Source organism: Sinocyclocheilus grahami, unplaced genomic scaffold (assembly GCF_001515645.1).
Source record: "Sinocyclocheilus grahami isolate Dianchi unplaced genomic scaffold, SAMN03320097.WGS_v1.1 scaffold172.1, whole genome shotgun sequence".
NCBI classification, from domain to species: Eukaryota; Metazoa; Chordata; class Actinopteri; order Cypriniformes; family Cyprinidae; genus Sinocyclocheilus; species Sinocyclocheilus grahami.
Window position 1 is genome coordinate 1,133,105 of NW_015505351.1, and position 21,498 is coordinate 1,154,602.

Sequence of the window (21,498 nt, forward strand, 5' to 3'; positions counted from 1 at the left end):
GACCAGCAACTGTTTGGTTACCCACATTTTTCAAAATATCTTCTCTTGTGTTAAGCACAAGAAAGAAATTAATACAGGTTTGGGACAACATGTGAGTGAGTAAATAATGACAGAAATTAAATTTAAAAAAAAAATGTTACATTAAAAAAAATCCCTTTAATGACAGTTGGCTGCATGTTTAATACTATCCCTTTAAGACCTGCATGCATCTAATATACAGGCACGTATCCGTTTTTCTCTCAACTGTTTACTTTCAGTTTAGACATAACCAACTGTCTATATGTAAACCTTGTGTGTTTTGACAGTACTAGCGCAAAAGATAACTTAGTTCAGAAATCAGGCGCTGTTTGACAGGCTTTTTAGTGCGCATGCTTCAGGTGTACATGCTCAGAAAAAGCGCACATCAGACCAGCGCGTGAATGAAACATTTAACCGGCAAGGCTTTAAAGCACATACAAATGACAGTTAAACAATAAATCACATCTATTCCATGATAATCAGACTGTCAACAATGTCATACAATACATGCTGCCTATTTCATGGTTTCAATTCCTAATACAAAAAAAAAAACTGATCCACATAACTGTTATTTAAATATGAAATATGCTCTGATTTCCAGCATTTTCCCAATTTATGCCACTATTTGAAATCTGACGGGTAGGTTGGTTGTAGGGTGTGATTTAAGGCAGTACTGGGCAGGTTATTAATCACGGCCTGGCAATGGATGAAGTGGCGCCTGTTTATGACGTCCACTTAGGGGTGGGCGGTATGGAAAAAAATATCATATCACGATTTATTTTTAGAAATATCACGATTCATGATTTTATCACGATTCTTTGTTATGTTGGTTTTACTATTTTGCAAGTTGTCTGAGCATTACAGCCAAACTAATTTCCCTATTATAAAGACAAAGCCTTTCAAGGTAACAAAATTTTAAAAATTAAAAATAAGGATGGCAGATATTTAGGCCAAAGTGGGCGAATATAAAAATCTTTGTAATTATTTTATCTTTTGTTATTAAAAAATAAGAACAAAGATGCACATTACAACTACACATAATATACAAACAAAACAAACAGTGCTTTATTTTCAGGTACAATATGTGTATTTAGCAGGAGCATTCAAGAAATTGAATGAACAAATATAAAAATAAAATACTATATAGACTGACTACTAAAGCAACTGTATTAAAGTTCTTCAGTTAAGAATAAGAAGTGATTTTTCTCTTTGCGTTTGTTGTGTTTTTAAGTTAAAGGAATAGTTCACTCTAAAATAAAAATTCTGTCATCTGTCTGTCAATTCTTCATAGTGTTTTATTTTTATACCATCATTTACTCACTCAAAAGTTGTTTTAAACCTGAATGAGTTTCTTTCTTCTGCTGAACATAAATGCTATTTTGAGGAACGTGGAAAACCAAACAGTCGCTGGTCCACAGTAAATTCCATAGTATTTTTTCCCTACTATCAAATTCAATGTGGACCAGCAACTGTTTGGTTACCCACATTCTTCAAAATACCTTCTTTTGTGTTCAGCACAAGAAAGAAATTAATACAGGTTTGGGACAACATGTGAGTGAGTAAATAATGACAGAAATTAAATTTAAAAAAAAAATGTTACATTAAAAAAAATCCCTTTAATGACAGTTGGCTGCATGTTTAATACTATCCCTTTAAGACCTGCATGCATCTAATATACAGGCACGTATCCGTTTTTCTCTCAACTGTTTACTTTCAGTTTAGACATAACCAACTGTCTATATGTAAACCTTGTGTGTTTTGACAGTACTAGCGCAAAAGATAACTTAGTTCAGAAATCAGGCGCTGTTTGACAGGCTTTTTAGTGCGCATGCTTCAGGTGTACATGCTCAGAAAAAGCGCACATCAGACCAGCGCGTGAATGAAACATTTAACCGGCAAGGCTTTAAAGCACATACAAATAATGTACTTTTGTGATTGCGAATAAGTGCAGTGTCCTGTGAGAGCAACTTTACCGCTGAGTTAACACTGATGTGATGTGAATGCATGTGGTGTTGTACAGTGAGATGGAGGCGCCAGAACTGCAACTGATAGAATGTGCGCTGTTGCACAATACTACGATATTCATTCAAAAGCAGATCGTGGAGACATTTTTATCGTCCACGATCAAAAATCGTCATATCGCACACCCCTACGTCCACTCCACTCACAATTCAGGCAAAGCTGCCATCAACTTTCCCTAATAACCTTGACCCCTAGCACACACACACACACGCACTTGTTTTTACAACAAGTCCTCTCTCTTTCGTATAAACAGACGACTCTTCTGCACAACCCTAAGCGAGTTCGACCTGTCCTGTCATGCGTGAGCACAATGGAATGGGTGTTGAAGAGGTGCCTCTGACTCTCTGGACAAAACTTCCCAAACATCAGCCCATGAAAGTCTTCAAAGAGCTTCTATAGCACATCAAGCATGGCAGATATATGGATTTTACAAGACGTGCTATGCTCAAATAAAAAACAAAGTCATCATCTTCCACTTTGACCTTATTGAGTCAAAAAAAATTATCTGAAGCGACTCAAAATGCATTCAGGGTATACATTTTTTATGAGAATGCATTTCCTGAGAATTATGACCTTGGTGTTGCTAGTGCCATGACCTACTGTTTAAATTACAGGAAAATAACAACGCTAAAAAGAAAAATACCAGCAATGATTTTCCATATGGTGCATGAACAAAGAGAGCCTCTGTTTCTCATTACTCCATGTGCTTGCTGAAGGAGAGTATTAGGTTAGTGTTTCTTTGAGCGCCCGGCACATTTTTCAGGCGCCTTCCAATGTTTGGCTTTCAAACCGGGGCTGAAGAAAGATGATCCCCTGACAGCTCCGCTTCATTATGGAACAGGCTGGTACAAGTGGAGGGAGTGGCCGGCCTGTTTTCCTGCACCCAGCCCCCGGCTGCCACACCGCTGTCTCACCATGTCTGTGCACACACATGAAAGCAGCACCTCACTGAGGAATTAAAAAAAAAAAAAATTTTGCCGTCTTCCAGCAACAGCCCTAACCTCCACCTCCTACCCCTCTTCCTAGCCTGGGAAAACAGATTCCTGTGTTATGGCTGTGAACAAATTTGCCTTGAGTCGAGCACAACCAGTTTCCTGGGCTGCCGTACAGGTCATGTTAATTACACCCAATGCCAAGAGCTCAAGTCTCCACATGGAGACGGGTGTAGAGTTGCTATAACACAAGAGAGGAGGCGTTAACCAAGGGCCAAGATACGGCAGTTCGAGCGAGAGCACAAAAGGACGGAAACAGTGTAAAGAAATGGCCTTGTGCTTTTAAAGTTTGGAGTTGTTCGTTGCACATGATGTCAGAAAGCAGCCAAGCATACAGATCAGGCCCAGTGGTTCTGCTGTCGAGATGAAGGCGTTCATAAATAATGGACAATGCACTGGCTCAAAGGTTCATCTCATTATTGCAAATGGCTTGATGTTCATCCTCCACCTCATCAAGCTGAATTGAAAGACGACGGCCCCCATGAAGACTGTGAATGACAGTTGACATCACTCTTGTTACCCAGCACCCATTAGCATCACATTACATGAGGCCCAGTACAAGACACCAGAGTAAAAACAGACCTTGATGAGCCTGTAAGACAGATAATAATGTGTGTGGCAGTATATAGAAGGCTGAAATAACATGATCAAGATTTTTGTAGAATAGAATTATTGAACATATTTGCACACTGGAGATAGTGGTGAACTGAAAAACAGTCTATCACTAAATGAAACAAATTTGCATCACTTGAATGCAACATGCTCAACTCACAGTCATCCGTGTTGGTGCATTCAATGGTAAAAGAGAGTCTACATTTCTTTTTGAACAACAAGCTAGCTGTTGTACAAGATGATTTTTCCAATAGACAGGGATAAACATGCCCGCTTCAATCACCATCCCTCCCGCAAGGCTTTTGTAATTTGTAGGCTATGTGGGTTTGCAGCTAGCATGCCAGCTCCAGCGTAGTATTGACTGATCATCACGCACAGCCCCTGTGAGCAAGCAAACAAAGCAGCCAGACTAATGATGTTGATTTATTCACATAAGCCTTTACTCGCAGAGCAGATAAATATAATAGCCAGAGAGCTGCTTGTATGGGTGGAATTTGCCCAACCACAGATGATCAAGATGTGTTTTGATTACACAAAACTGTCAATACAGCGAGCCATTTGCATCGAAGAAAGGCATAAACAGTTTATTAAATCATTGTCAGGCATAACAAAAGATTCTAATTAGTAGTTAACTGATATGGGTTTTTAGTGGCCAATGCAGATGCTGACAACAAGATTCAAGTGGCTGATGGTCGGTATAATTATTTAATGAGATCTACATTAAACGAAAAACAAACTGAATTCAACTGAACACTTACTTTACACAATATTTACTCAGAATTCTCCAAATATATTTTTAAATCACAAAATGTGCCCGAAGGTCCACAGAAAATCTATTGACAAGGTTAGATTTTGGCCCTATTATCAAAACGGCCAATCTCTGAATGTCTATTCACTGCACTATATTCAAAAGAGATACAGTTTAAAAAAATGTATCCTACAAACTGATGGTTTCAACCAAAGCATAGTCCACTGAATATGAACCTTGGATTTTAAAACAAGTCTGTCTTCAAAAGGTTAATAAAGTATCATTAAAAATCAAATTTCCTATGGAGACAATGAATGGAATTTTTACTTCCGAAAGTATTGTTACACACTCTATAGTACTGTTACAACCTTATTGTGCTAATGCACCCCTGCGGCTCTGCTTATACTTCCAGAGATTTCCAAATGCTCACTGGTGCTTTCAGATGTTGCACAACTTCAGCCTTGTCAAAAGAAATCGATTGAGAAAAACACATCTGCGCAGAGCTTCAATGGGTGTGATGTTTGAAATTGAAAGAAAGCAAAGCTAGCATTCTCTCTGTCCTCTGCTGTTTGAACATCTGCAGATAAAATGGAGTGTGCTACCTATAAAAGATGGGAACGGCCGAGCAGAAGGAGAGACGTTCGCCTAAATACAAGGTCATAAAACGCCACCCTTACTACATCTATTAGAATGCAAAGCACAGGACCAGATGTTTCCTTCGCAAGCGCTGTTTAATTTAGGATTAGTTAATCCATCTATATCTCAGTCTTATAGCCTGTGATCAATAATTTAGAGAGCCCACGAGAGACCAGGCTGTATTACAGCACAGCTGATGGGAGCCGAACACAACTGTAGAGGCCTGGCGAATCACAAGAGGTGACGTGAGAACAATGTTAATGTGGACTCGAGAGCTCTGGAGTAGATATGGAGTAGTTGTGAGCTCTTGAAAGATGGCGGTCTGAGTTATTGAAGACGGAAACGAGCACAAGGGGGTGAGATGGAGTCCGAGTGCGATCACGGCCTTCCACTTGAGGAAAAACACAGCAGTGGGTCTGCTTCAGATTACCTGATTAACTGGACGTTTCAATAAATCCATTGAAGGCGGTGTACGACTGGATTATACAGGGGGAAAAAAACATCTGCTTTGAGGTTAATCTTGTGATAAGGTTCTCTTCCATCGCTAGGTCAATTGCTTGGAAAACCCTGAACAAACATTAGCATTCTGTGGGATAGTTTACAGGCGCCGTGGGCAATCTTGACAGGCATTATTGTTGGAAATGTATGCATCTTGTATGACATTTACCAATTCTGAAAATTCCTCATGAAAATGAATACATATTCATAATCATAATGTGCCTCTTGCCAAAAGTTACTTTAGATTCAATGATGTTCTGAGTCTGAGAGTAGGCTAGTTAAACCAGCACTTTCTGAAAGCAGATAAGCTCTCTAAACAGATGCAACAGATGATCTCCGCCATACTGTAGAATATCACTGAAAAAATATAAAGATCTAAATTCACAATATCAGTGGGATACTATAAACTTTCTCTCAACAAAATAATAATGAAATACTTAATTGCTTTAATGCTTCATAATCATTTGATTATTTTCTTTAATTATTTGTAATTTTGACACAATTCCTAAATTCAGGTGTCAGATTTACAAAACTGTAAGAATTAAAAAAACATTTCTTAACTTCTGATTAGATGAACCACAGAAACAGCTGGAAAATAGCCAATACACATACACGCATGACCACACATCAGTTGAATTCTATATTACTAAAAGGAACTCGTCCTGCTCTATATTTTATCATCACTTCATTTTGTTACTTCTCTGTCATGTGTAAATAACGTGAAGCAGTCCTGCCTAATTATAGATGTGCAAACATCCCTACCACAGTATAAACAGAACAGCAAAACATCTACACGCTGACACATTTTGACCATTGCACGGTATATGCTGTCATACTGCCCAAGCCCTAGTTCCCAATGTTTTGACATGTAAGACGCCGGAATGTCATTTGGGAATGCTATCAGCTGTGGCCAGTCTCTTGTAAGCAGAAGACACTTAGGGCTGTGACGGTGGCAGATTTTTACCACCGCGATGGGTTAGGGTTAGGCTCTTCATCTGCACGCGCTCTCTTTGAAATACAAATCGTTGCCACATTTCTTGTTAATAAAAATAAAGCTTAAAAAGACTTCTGGTTTGCAACAACCATCATCAAATACTTTTAACGAAAAGCACTTATGAACAAAGTAAATTATATATTTTTTTAAATCACAATTAGATTTTTTCTTTAAATTGTGTGGTCTTATGTATTTTAATATTAGAGTACAATTAGTATTATAGTATTATTTTAAGAAAATTGTGAATATATAGAATTCATAATTTGTGCTCACTGTAGGATGGAGGACACATTTTATTAAACAGAGAATCTCCAGATATATTTCCTCCATTCATATGCTACATGCTAACACAAACCATTAGGATCTGGCATTTTAATCAAACATAGGACTTGTCTGAGAACATCAGAGCTGTATTAGGGTCATCAGCCATGTTCATTACAGATCACCACCTCTGAACCCTGTGATGATTGAATGACTGCCTCATGTAAATACATCAATGGTTCAATTTTTTGTATCTTGTCAGAGATAAGCACCCCTTGGTCTACATAACAAGGAGAAAGCGGTCTAGATTGGGGATCACACCGAGTCGTGGCAGGACCTCAAACATCTGCTAAAGGTCAGGTTTCCACTGTATGGAACCAATCAATGAAGTCCATAGAGCTTCCAAACAAAGAATAGTGTTTTACACTACAGAAGAACCTTGCCCTTCATTTAAAGGACACTGATTTTATGCACTCAGTAATCCCCTCTAGGCAAGACAACCCACAATCCATTGGACACCAACAAAAAGACATATGTGATACTTGACTTATATGTTGTTAAGCTGGTATACAATATTTTATTATAGATAGAAAAATCTAACAATAACAGCATTTTCACAGTAGACTGTGGGCAGTATGACCACAATTTCATATAATTTTTGCCTAATACTTTTCTATATATAATATAATATAACTTTTTCACAGAAAAAACACAAATAAGTGGTTGTTAATAACCAGATGGTAATGCCTATTTTTGGACAATTTAGCAAATCACATTTTGTCTTTCTGTTAGGAACTTGAATGCATATGAATGCAAAAGATTTTATTCATAAGAAATGAATAAGTCTGGCATCAGTGGAAAAGTAGCTTTACATGTAAAATAACTAATATTATAAAACAGACAGTCCTGACTATAGTCTCGGATCCCATTTACCTGGCATTAACATCTGTTTTGTGTGATCAGATCACAAGTGGTCACACACCGGAGTACTTCACATCATATTTTACATTTATATGCAAGTTTCGATGTTGCTTGAATGCCATAAACAACTAAATGCTTTACGTTGTGCCTAACACCCCTTAATAGCTGTATCCTCTACCAGCTGATACATTTCTATCGCTGCATGACATACACTGTCATACAAAAACCAGATGTAATTTACTGTGGAATATTCAGCCACTACAAAGAACAATGCTGGGCTTAAAAATGTAAAAATTGGCACATGTTTGCGTCAAAGGTTTCTAGAGAGCAGCAGACACAGTTCCACCACATGATGAATAGACCAGATTTCAGCATTGTTCCTGGACGTTCCTTTGCTCGCTCTAATTGCACTCAAATTTCCCTGGAGATTTTCACTAAATCTAAAGAGCAGCAGCCACATGCTGTGCCCTACATGCCAAAGGTATGTGTAGATGTGTGTGTGTGTGTGTGTGTGCGTGCGTGCGTGTGTGTGAGTGTGTGTGTGTGTGTATCTCAAAGGCTGTCGCAGCTCCAGGCGTGTACACACCTCCCACTGGGCCTCTCTTTAAAGGTGTGTCATGCTGCACAATGCCGCCTCCAGCTTGTGGGTGTTGCTTTTTAGCCCCAGGCACAACAAAAATGTGGGCTCTCAGCAACCTCCTTCATATCTTGCCAAGCTGCCACAAGAGTCATGACGTTAAGACAAACCGAGACAAAACAACCACTTAAACTCAGATGTATATTTTCATCCTAAGCTGGATTTAGGTACAAAGCATGTGCCCATAAAGGTCTGAGTAAAAACTCTTTCTACCACATCAAGCTGCATTACGCCACTTTCTCTGTCTTCTGTTTTCCTGTGTCCAAGCAGCACTTCCATATGCATCATTGGGCAATAACTTATGTGACTATTCAAAGAAACAAGTTGAAATATTGCTCTCTAATATTGCTATCCGGAAGTGGGACAGTATTTCTCAAAGCAAATCACTCGGAATCGTCCACGCCACAGTCGCGTTACCAACAAGAGTTCACTTGTTTGAAACAAATTTAATTAAGAGCACATTCCAGTAGGCTTGTCAAATTGCATGACTGCCACCTCAGATGGAAGTGCTAAAAAAAGCAGAGTCCTTAGAGTAACAGTCCATTTATTTGATTTGTGAAAGTATGCTCTGAAAACGAATATACACTACAGTCTAAACGGCAGACATCTGGTTTCGCTTCTAGGCAAGACAACCCACAATCCATTGGACACCAACAAAAAGACATATGTGATACTTGACTTATATGTTGTTAAGCTGGTATACAATATTTTATTATAGATAGAAAAATCTAACAATAACAGCATTTTCACAGTAGACTGTGGGCAGTATGACCACAATTTCATATAATTTTTGCCTAATACTTTTCTATATATAATATAATATAACTTTTTCACAGAAAAAACACAAATAAGTGGTTGTTAATAACCAGATGGTAATGCCTATTTTTGGACAATTTAGCAAATCACATTTTGTCTTTCTGTTAGGAACTTGAATGCATATGAATGCAAAAGATTTTATTCATAAGAAATGAATAAGTCTGGCATCAGTGGAAAAGTAGCTTTACATGTAAAATAACTAATATTATAAAACAGACAGTCCTGACTATAGTCTCGGATCCCATTTACCTGGCATTAACATCTGTTTTGTGTGATCAGATCACAAGTGGTCACACACCGGAGTACTTCACATCATATTTTACATTTATATGCAAGTTTCGATGTTGCTTGAATGCCATAAACAACTAAATGCTTTACGTTGTGCCTAACACCCCTTAATAGCTGTATCCTCTACCAGCTGATACATTTCTATCGCTGCATGACATACACTGTCATACAAAAACCAGATGTAATTTACTGTGGAATATTCAGCCACTACAAAGAACAATGCTGGGCTTAAAAATGTAAAAATTGGCACATGTTTGCGTCAAAGGTTTCTAGAGAGCAGCAGACACAGTTCCACCACATGATGAATAGACCAGATTTCAGCATTGTTCCTGGACGTTCCTTTGCTCGCTCTAATTGCACTCAAATTTCCCTGGAGATTTTCACTAAATCTAAAGAGCAGCAGCCACATGCTGTGCCCTACATGCCAAAGGTATGTGTAGATGTGTGTGTGTGTGTGTGTGTGTGTGCGTGCGTGCGTGTGTGTGAGTGTGTGTGTGTGTGTATCTCAAAGGCTGTCGCAGCTCCAGGCGTGTACACACCTCCCACTGGGCCTCTCTTTAAAGGTGTGTCATGCTGCACAATGCCGCCTCCAGCTTGTGGGTGTTGCTTTTTAGCCCCAGGCACAACAAAAATGTGGGCTCTCAGCAACCTCCTTCATATCTTGCCAAGCTGCCGCAAGAGTCATGACGTTAAGATAAACCGAGACAAAACAACCACTTAAACTCAGATGTATATTTTCATCCTAAGCTGGATTTAGGTACAAAGCATGTGCCCATAAAGGTCTGAGTAAAAACTCTTTCTACCACATCAAGCTGCATTACGCCACTTTCTCTGTCTTCTGTTTTCCTGTGTCCAAGCAGCACTTCCATATGCATCATTGGGCAATAACTTATGTGACTATTCAAAGAAACAAGTTGAAATATTGCTCTCTAATATTGCTATCCGGAAGTGGGACAGTATTTCTCAAAGCAAATCACTCGGAATCGTCCCACGCCACAGTCGCGTTACCAACAAGAGTTCACTTGTTTGAAACAAATTTAATTAAGAGCACATTCCAGTAGGCTTGTCAAATTGCATGACTGCCACCTCAGATGGAAGTGCTAAAAAAAGCAGAGTCCTTAGAGTAACAGTCCATTTATTTGATTTGTGAAAGTATGCTCTGAAAACGAATATACACTACAGTCTAAACGGCAGACATCTGGTTTCGCTTAAGAGCACATTTAACAAAAGCAGAGAAGGATCAGCACAAGGAGATAGGGCTGGAAGCCTGCGTTGGCTCAGTCGACCATTCCCGCCTACAGAAAGCCTTGTTTGTGTTTCATTTCTGACCGTTTGCTGTCTTAGCTCAAGCTAAAAAGACTCTACCATCACAGAAACCAACATTAACACTTCCAGAGCGTCAGAAATTACAGGAAGCCCCACATAAATTGAGCAAGAGAAATTAATTTCCCTGCTTTCTGATGCGAGTGTGATTTTTAGAAATAGTGGAATAGGCTTTGTGTGTGTCACTGCCGAGCATAACAGGATATATGACACTACTTACTCATTGCATCACCCCAGAGCTATTCAGACCTCCATCGCTAATGTGTCCGTTCACACAGAGAGAGGTCAGCCAGCGCAGCTCCAAAAGAGTTCACTTGTTTGAAACAAATTTAATTAAGAGCACATTCCAGTAGGCTTGTCAAATTGCATGACTGCCACCTCAGATGGAAGTGCTAAAAAAAGCAGAGTCCTTAGAGTAACAGTCCATTTATTTGATTTGTGAAAGTATGCTCTGAAAACGAATATACACTACAGTCTAAACGGCAGACATCTGGTTTCGCTTAAGAGCACATTTAACAAAAGCAGAGAAGGATCAGCACAAGGAGATAGGGCTGGAAGCCTGCGTTGGCTCAGTCGACCATTCCCGCCTACAGAAAGCCTTGTTTGTGTTTCATTTCTGACCGTTTGCTGTCTTAGCTCAAGCTAAAAAGACTCTACCATCACAGAAACCAACATTAACACTTCCAGAGTGTCAGAAATTACAGGAAGCCCCACATAAATTGAGCAAGAGAAATTAATTTCCCTGCTTTCTAATGCGAGTGTGATTTTTAGAAATAGTGGAATAGGCTTTGTGTGTGTCACTGCCGAGCATAACAGGATATACGACACTACTTACTCATTGCATCACCCCAGAGCTATTCAGACCTCCATCGCTAATGTGTCCGTTCACACAGAGAGAGGTCAGCCAGCGCAGCTCCAATAAATGCACTAACATACTTTGGTGTGTGTGACTGTACTGATTTCCTAAATGATTTCACCTGTGTATGTTTACCTCAATGAAATGCTCAAGTATGCACTCAACCGTTCTGAAGTGCAGCCATTTCACAGCAAGACACAAGCGCTGTTCCAAAACCTAGTGAGCTGCCTTGCTGTCTGCTTCCTACATGGACAGCATCTGAAGTGGAACCGCACAAGTGACCAATTGCGTCATAAAATGATACGGCCCAGCACGTCATAGAAATGCACTTTTGATAAGCTACCTCACAATATTCTAACAAGCATAAGATTGTATACACAGATACTGGTACAATCGTTTATTTTAATTCAACTGAACAATTTGTATTGATACATTTTTGTATTGAATGAATTATATTCATAAATTACATTTCTGTTGTTTTGTCTACTAACCTGAATTATTTTTTGCCACTGCTTTTGGATCAAAAGCATGCCTATGATGCCTTAAAGCACCATATTTGCTATTAGAATAATTAACTGATTTAGTTTCATAGCAAAGTTCAACTGATTGTGCAAATGTTATGACATTTGATCCTCGTTAACATTATGTGTGAGCCAATTTGCATACTTGTACACTATTCTATTCCATTGTTTGTAGAAATAGTGCGAGTAGTGATGAAGTGTGTGTTGATGAACACTTCATGCACTCGATGGTCACAGCTTTTCTTACGCAGTGGAAGGGCTATCAGACTCCGATGCTGGATGACAAAATAACCTTATGAAATACATAAGACGGTAGAGTACATAGTGCATTGTATAAGTGCATAGTGCATCATTTGGGGCACAACTATTCCCATTACTGTCACATCAAATGACATGTAGCCTACACACAGCAGATAATAAAATCTGTCTGTTTCCACATTTGAAGAGTCAAGCGCAAACCTGCATGGTGATTTACAGCGCTGGGCCGTTGTTGCTATGGGATACAGTCCAATCACAGGATTGAGACGTCACTTCATCTGTATGTTAAAAAAACAACAACTGCAGGACTAAATTGTATGAAGTGACAAACTTCACGATCAAGGAAATCATCACAAGACTGTACGTACTATTATGACTAGTCTAGTTGAAACAATAGAACATACTGAGGCAGATATACAAAAAATATAAATTGACCGTTCGCAAAGACCCGCCATCCTTAGTTACTGTTGCTAACCCCGACAAACAATGCCGCTCTCACACTACCCTTTATGTTCTCACGCAGTAAAAAATACAATCGCAGAGCAAAGAGGAAACTGACAACACACCGATAGACAAGACAGAGGCAGGTTACTTCTGAAACAAGGTCTCCGGAATTTTAGATTTCAAATTTTGCAATAAATACAGTTTTATGGTTCTTCAATGTGTCATGACAGATCACTGTATTGCCTCAGTTCAAACACGTGAACCGATCGTCTTTTCATATACTTAAAGCACGAAATGAACATAAATAAACATCAGAAAGTATTTTATTTTTCAACCGCGGAACACACCATTTTTCAAGTTAATGTCTGCCGAAGTTAATCTACTCTCCTGTCTGATTTGTGGTTAAAGGCTAGAAGGGATACAGCTGCGGCTAATAGGCATGCGCATTTACATAATTTCCGAGCCAACAATATAACGTGAAACCTATGAAAATGGTTTTAAAAAGAACATGGCGCCATAGTTTCATCACTTTACAGTGTCACAGTGACTGTCTTTTTGCTGTAAAGGACCTTATTATTTCACACTCAGAATTTTAAGCCATGCATACAGTGCCGGACATGACAGGTTTTCTGGTACGCAAAACAAGTACTTTAAAGGAATTCCTTAGCTTATTACCATTACTGTGGCAGCCAACAACAGCACAGCTTAACCCTCCGCACATATTTATATTTAGTTATATTGAAAAAGTTTCAGTTCAGTCTATCTTTTTTACCCCGTTTTAACATGGATTTCTATGGAGACCGGCCATAGATGTTGGGCAAGATGGCGGATAGCAGCGGTGGCACATAATATCCGTGTTCTGATTGGTCAGATCGCCTGTCAATCAAGCTCTTTGCTAACGGTCAATTCCATAGTGCATAGTACTGCTCCAACAATGAAATGGTATTGAGTAAACATCATCATGTAATTGTTCTCGCAACAGAGAAGCTCAGTAACATTTGAATGGAGGGTAGCTTTTTCCAGAGAGGTCTGGCTGGTACAGGACAGGGGTCAGTCCAGGTTAAACAGGCAGATTCTGGGAAGAGCATGTGCGTCACATTCTGCAGGCTAAAAGCAGTGTGACATTATAATCTTCATTACAGTACTATTTTAGAAGAAAGCGTAAAGTTTTTGTCAGTGGAAAAATTTGAAAATGTAAAGGTTTAACATTTAAACCTATAAGTTTACATGCCAAACACAGAAGAAGTGAAAAGTGATCAAAATGCACGTTTGGTTTGGAATACATTGGGTACGATTGCAAAAGCATGTAACACAGTACAGTATGCACGGTGTGCATACTCTGCGTTTTTTTTTCTATGCACTAACGTGTAATGCAAACCACATAACGTATCCCACAATGCAATCGTATATTATTATTAATTATATTAAACAATATTTTATCATTTAGGATTTATATATTAGTGGGGAGGTATTTTGAGACCCATGAAAATACAAAATTTGAAATTGCTTATTCTTATATTACATATTGTAAAAAGGGGCATAATATGTCTTCTTTAAACATTATCTCGTTACTTGTCAGCGTTCAACAAAACATGTCATTTACAAAGAGCAGTTTTTTTTTTAATCGGAGTGCAAAAGGGACAAAAGTCACAAGCTGACAACTAATATTACAATCCACCAACCTTGACTGGGATCCAAATAGAGCTCTACTACACGACTCCATTGCCTGACTGACTTCCAAGCCTGTTCCCATGTACCAAGCAGGGCCGGCGCTACCTATAGGCAGAGCAGGCAATTGCCTAGGGCCTCGGGCTTTGGGGCGGGGCCTCCATAAGCATAACATCCCCTATACGCACCAGTCAAGACAGGCAGCAAAATACTAGCCTCATTGTTCATTGCATACGTTTGAATTGTCACTCACCTGCAATTAAACCAATTAATGTTGCCGTTTCAAAGCGGTCCCGCCTTCTGAATGTTTGCCGTAATGAGCACATCCTTCAGGTGCTGCGAAGCACAAGGCTAAATGTGCACGCAAAGAAGTACAGCTCCTAATGCAAGTGTGTGAGTTGTCGTCATCTGTTTTGAAGTGATTGCGAGGTATTCGAAATATAAACTTGTTCTCTCGATCAGCGTCATTTCTGGACAGATCATTCACCGGTTTATTACGAGTTTAAAAGAGTCATTGATGCGCCCAGATGCGACACTTTGAGTTTTGCGCGTACAGTGAATGACATCGCGTCGGGAGCTGAATAGCAAAATAGCTACAAAGGTAAAAGCAAAGTTTGTACTCATAGTCAAAAAGCAAACACATTAGAACATTTTTTAAATGTTTCAAAAAAGGACCTCAGATGTGTTTTTTCTAAATTCTGCTGATGATTACATTACTGCTCTAACATAACATTTCACTTGTTTCAACTAACTAGAAATTAACATCTTTTCTGCTTAGTAGCGATTGTTTCTTTCACTTCCACCTGATTTGTGTATATAGTGCATATTTAACAATGCAAAACATAATATCATATTATCAATATTATTAATATGACAATATCTGTAGCAAATATTGATTAACTGGGAGGGGGAAATCCCATACCCAGCTAGAAAATAAATTATAAAAGCATTGATGTTCATTTAATGAAGTGGTATTCAGGAACCGTGAATAAATTACTGAACAAATTACTACAAAATAATAATAATATCACGGCTATAATAAAATCCTCAACAAACAAAAAAGAGATTACTTTAGATAAAGTTTGATTAATGTGTACATACAGTGCTGGTCAAAAGTTTAGACACATTACTATTTTAATGTTTTTGAAAGTAGTCTCTTATGCTCATCAAGCCTGAATTTATTTGATTAAAAATCTGGAGAAAAAAAAACTAATTTTCAGCAAGGATGTTTTAAATTGATAAAAAGTGTTAGTAATGACTTGTACTGTTATAAAAGATTTCTTTTTTACTTTTTAAACAACTTTTTAATCATCAAAAAATCCTGAATAAAGTATCACATGTCAAATAAATATTAAGCAGCACAACTGTTTCTAACATTGACCATAAATCAAGGATCATGTGACACTGAAGACTGGAGGAATGATGCTGAAAATTCAGCTTTGCATCACAGGAATAAATTAGGTTTTAAAGTACAGTAAAATAGAAAACCACTGTTTTAAATTGTAAAAATATTTCACAATATTACTGTTTTTTTCTATCAAATATATGCAGGCTTGATGATAAGAGACTTCTTTCAAAAACATAAAAAATAGTAATGTGTCCGAAATTTTGACTGGTAAAAATATACCCAAAAAAATTATATAAATAAAAAGGTTATGTATCATATTTGTTTCAAGTGCTTTTTATTGGGGGTAGGGACCTCCAACATGAATTTTGCCAAGGGCCTCCAAATGTCTAGAACCGGTCCAGCCAAGCGATAAAACCTAGAATAAGCTGACGTTTAACAGGCTATTTCAAAACTTCATATCCTCACTGAAATCTCCCGCTCGTGAAATGTATTTTTCGCAGCATGTTTGCCGTTGTCTTACCGTCAGCTCGGGATTGTCGTAGTCGTGGTGAGTGACGGCTCGGATGACTCCGGCTCGCCAGGACCAGCTCGCGATGTGCGCGGGCTCCAGCGGCTCCTCTCCGCTCACGCACAGGAACCGCTTCCCGACCACCATGGCGAAAAACCCTCGAAAACTTCAACACTCGCACCCTACCGACCGCACATTTACACCGTCAAACTGCGTTCTGAACAAAAAGAAAGAAAGAACCGTGATTTTTCTCCGCCTTTTTGCGTGTCGACCGCAACCCGGGGATTTAAATTTCTCTCAGCCTCCACCCACGAATGGTTGCTCTCGCGCTCCGTGAAACTGAACACTGGACCGGATCACTGCGAACGTAAAACTGGTATCCCTCCGCCTCACAACTCACAAGTCCATGCAAAACCGCAGCAGGGAGATTTCTACGTCCGCCAGACTGATTCATGCTCAATGGGACTAGCTGCTTTCACACTATACGCCAGTGTGAGGAAAATAGTTCTTAGTTGTTGTTGTTGTTGTATTTGGTTCATTAACAGGCAGCGCAGAAATGAAGAACATAAAAACAAGCGTCATAAATAAATAAATCAATAAATTCGGTTTTATAAAACTAATTTATCTAATGACATTAATAAAATGTTCTATCTATCTATCTGTCTATCTATCATCTGTCTATTTTTGTTATATTTTATATTTATAAGACAATCAATATAATTATAAACTATATACCTAATAATTAAAATATGATTGATATAATAATAATTCTATAAAAACATTATTTTGATATTAATAATTCTAAAAAATAAAATACAAATATGCAGCATGTTATTTTTTCCATTCCGTCATACAACCATACAGATGAAAATCTTTTTACCTTTTGTGTCCAATTGTGTTTCACGCTTTTGCGAGTCTATAGCTACTCCAGCAGCTGACCTATGGGCTGTTCGTTGATGAGCACAAGAGGAGCGCTGATATATGGGGAGCATATCCACTGGATACAATCAGTCTGTGTCACCTTTAGGTCAGAGCAGAAGATGGAGACAGATATCTCATGGCTGATAGAATCACAGATCATAGAGTGTCACTGAGATGTGTCCTGCAGAAAGTAGGACGGCTAATCTGTGTCTGCCTAAAATGAACATCAATGCTTAGAACATCTTCTTGAACATCAATGATTAGAAGCAGCAGTGGAGAGAACACCACAAAATGTACACAACAGTAATACATTTTTCTTTTTCTTCACATGCAGTGTGTATGTAATATGTAATTACAATATGTACTGTGACTGTATAGCTGAATTTATTGTATAATAGGTCTACACTGTAGCAAATATTACAGATGAAGGAAAGGATAAAGTTGAAAGAAATCATTACCGTCTGCTAAGTGCCATTATATTACCTCAATATGTACTTAATACACAAAGAGAAAATGAGATGCTTAACACCTCAGAATGCTCAGATGTTTAATTACATGAAGCTGCAAGACACAGAATAGCTCTCTTATAGGAATATTCATGAATTTCAACAAGATTGTCAAGAGAGACCACAATTCACAGATGTCATCTGTTGCCGGATGTCTTCTGCTACCCAAGATGGCTATGCTTGATGTACTATTTCAATCAGTTAGAAAACATCACCACCATCCTTCCTCTGACAGAGAGAGATTGCTATCACATATTTACAACAGATATATTGTTGTAATAATAGTGCATGTATTGCTTAATATGAAAAAGGGAAATACAAATAAGGGAAATTACAGTTTCTCACAAATGTGATTCAGGAATTATTTGCATTTTCCCACTGTATTCTAAAAATAACATTTTGGTTACACTTTCCATCATATATTTAGCAGCTGTGTATTATAACATAGATCCTTGTTCAAACAGCTTAGGTCCAAGGGTCAAATCTGTCACTTTGAACTCGAATCCCTTTCTAAGAATTAAACTCTATTTAGGTGGTATTTAATGAATGAATGAATGAATGAAATAATTATGCATTTATATAGCGCTTTATTGTGTATTGTTGTATTTAAGATTCAGTTTTTTTTAAAGATTAGATAGATAGATAGATAGATAGATAGATGATAGATAGATAGATAGATAGATAGATAGATAGATAGATAGATAGATAGATAGATAGATAGATAGATAGATAGATAGATAGATGTATAGATGGATGGATGGATGGATGGATAGATAGATAGATGATAGATAGATGATAGATGGATAGATGGATGGATAGATAGATAGATAGATGGATAGATGGATGGATGGATGGATGGATGGATAGATAGATAGATAGATAGATAGATAGATAGATAGATAGATAGATAGATAGATAGATAGATAGATAGATAGATAGATAGATGGATGGATGGATGGATGGATGGATGAATGAATGATCCATTTATATGGCGCTTTATTGTGTATTGTTGTATTTAAGATTAAGTTTTTTTTAAAGATTAGATAGATAGATAGATAGATAGATAGATAGATAGATAGATAGATGATAGATGGATGGATGGATGGATGGATGGATAGATAGATAGATAGATAGATGGATGGATGGATGGATGGATGGATGGATGGATGGATGGATGGATGGATGGATGGATGGATGGATGGATGGATGGATGGATAGATAGATAGATAGATAGATAGATAGATAGATAGATAGATAGATAGATAGATAGATAGATAGATAGAAAGATAGATATTTTATTCATGATATTATTAAAATTAGTTATACGATACTGAATTTATTCATCCCTGCGCTGTTAATAAACCTCAACAGGCTTGCCTGTCTATCTATATTTATATAACATATGATAAAAATAAATAATAGTAGCCTAGAAATAACATTTTAGAAAATAAGTCTTTAATTTACGTGCTTAAAAGCTAAATCCGTTAAAATAAATGTCAAACGACCACAACATTCCCCCAGTTTTTTGTTTTGTTTTGTTTTTTGCAACACGAACACAACAGCGCCAACAAGATCATCGATTAGGAGTTTTTATTTTCAACGTTTTTATGTTTGATTGGTCTGTATCTCTTCAAGGTGACTCTCAACGAATCAGCATCGAATGCGTTGAGAGTGTAACGTTTGCGTCTTCGAAACAACGTCACTTGACAAACATTTGATCTAGCCAACCAATGTTCGAGTTTCATGTAAACAAATCATATTAGCCAATCACGTAACAGGAAAAGCGGGCCTTTAAATCAAATTATTTCTGACGTCAACGTGAAAGCGCACCTTTTACAGAAACGGCATCGGTTTGGGCGAGAGCACGAAGAAGATGGGCACAACAAGTGTGTCGTTATTTTAACTCATATTAACGCCATAGTTAGTTTTATACGGGATGTTTGTGTGTAATACTGAGTAATGAGCGAGCGGAGGCTCTCAGGAGACCGTTAATGTTTACCTCGTCTGAAGTTGAACACTGAAGTTGAAGTAAGGTTAGCTTAGCTAGCATCTCTCTGTGCTCGGCTCAATCCTGAAGAAAATATGGTGTCCTGGATTATATCAAGATCTGTCGTGTGAGTTTAAAACTCATTTTTTTCTCATAAACATAGTTAATTTTTGAGGCTTGGGTTAAATTAGCGCTTTATTTAGCTGGTTAGCCTATTAGCATCAATATACTGAAGACAGCACACATTGCACAATTGAGAAAGTAGATTTATGATCTTCTCAACCCCATATCTGCTCAGATTGTTCAATCAAAGTGCTTTACTGTTTTTAAACATGACGTTTGGGAAGGATCCATGTTATTTGGACGATAAGAACCAGAAACAGCAAGCCATTGTTATTATGTGCAGTTTCCCGTTTGCCATCACGATTGGACTGCAGTATCAGAGGTTTTTGTGTCAGTAGTGAAATTATTATGACAGGGGACGAGTCAATTAATATTTTTGTGTTGACTCATTGTACAAGGTTTTGTTGGGGCTTTTGGGTAAGGTGGAGCTGTCATAAGTTTCTGACTTGTGAAAGCGAAACTACTTTGTTTGGTCTTCCAAAAGAGGACGATATCGCTTCGTCATGTCTAGAGCTGATCCGTGCTGGTCGTTGAGGAAATACAACAACTTTGCGCTGTGGATCGCCGGATCGGCTTTCACCGTGGACGAAGCGGAGTCCAGCCCGGGATCGTCACATGTGGTTGTCATGCCGCCAGGCGTCACTCACTCAAGCAGCTGTGTGTTTCGTTGTGAAAGCAAAACTACTTTGTTTTGCCTAATGTTTCTAAAAGTTTCTATAGAGGACATAATGTTTCTATAAAGTGGGGCAGTTCCAACTTTGCAAGGACAGTCTGGCGCTTCTGACTCACAGCCTGTAAGTAAGTTTTTTTTATATATCTAAAGAATTTGCCACTGATGATTCAAACGCGAGTTTTGAGCAGTGTAGAGTAGCGCTTATTGTTTGTAATTTCTCCGATCACAAATGCAGACATGGTTTTATGTTTACGCAGCGCAATATGCAACACAAAGCGTAAAAACACAGTATAAGTCATTATAATCCATAATTATGTCCCCACTGGATGCAACAAATGCCTAGTTTGTAATGGGTTTTATTGGTTTTGTCTCGTCGCGCTGGACACATGGAAACCATAGACTATATGATGGAAACGCAGTATGGTAAGGGGCGTAACATTTCTGTCACACGCTTGAGGTATTCGGCCAATCACAACGCACTGGATAGCTGGCCAATCAGAGCACACCTCGCTTTTCAGACCGATGAGCTTTGTAAAAAATCGTCACGTTTCAGAAAGGTGGGCATAGAGGAGCAACAATAATGTACAGTATGTGGAAAATTAGTTTTTTGAACCTTAAACCACATGAACACATTGCATTACACCAAATACACAAAATAATGTTCTTTTTAGCAACATCATATGACCCCTTTAAAGCTCTGAACTTTTCTTCTCCCTTATGTTAACGTACAGACCTGAACCCATACAGAAAGAAAGATTTTCCCCCAGTGAATCGAAAACAATGTCTGTCTAACCTCAAACTTTTTTCAACATTAGATATATCTAGGGTTGCAAAGGGGTGGAACATTTCCGGAAACTTTCCAAAATATTAAATAAAAAATATTAATATATATTATATTAAAAAATATTAATATTAAAAA

At 38.1% G+C, this 21,498-nt stretch overlaps 2 protein-coding genes across 2 annotated transcripts in view; one reads left to right on the plus strand and one right to left on the minus strand.

Annotated features, from left to right (window-relative positions):
* LOC107593514 (probable JmjC domain-containing histone demethylation protein 2C) overlaps positions 1-16,695 on the minus strand; it is a 64,356-nt gene extending 47,661 nt beyond the window's left edge. Inside the window, exon 1 of the mRNA XM_016283253.1 lies at positions 16,382-16,695. Within this exon, the coding sequence (XP_016138739.1) occupies positions 16,382-16,516 (135 nt within the window). The 5' untranslated portion in view covers positions 16,517-16,695. The remainder of the gene's footprint in view (positions 1-16,381) is intronic.
* A 2,913-nt stretch (positions 16,696-19,608) lies between these two features.
* The window catches only part of reep3b (receptor accessory protein 3b), a 29,805-nt gene continuing 27,915 nt past the window's right edge, over positions 19,609-21,498 (plus strand). The window contains exon 1 of the mRNA XM_016283241.1: positions 19,609-19,910. Coding sequence (XP_016138727.1) covers positions 19,879-19,910 — 32 coding nt within the window. The 5' untranslated portion in view covers positions 19,609-19,878. The remainder of the gene's footprint in view (positions 19,911-21,498) is intronic.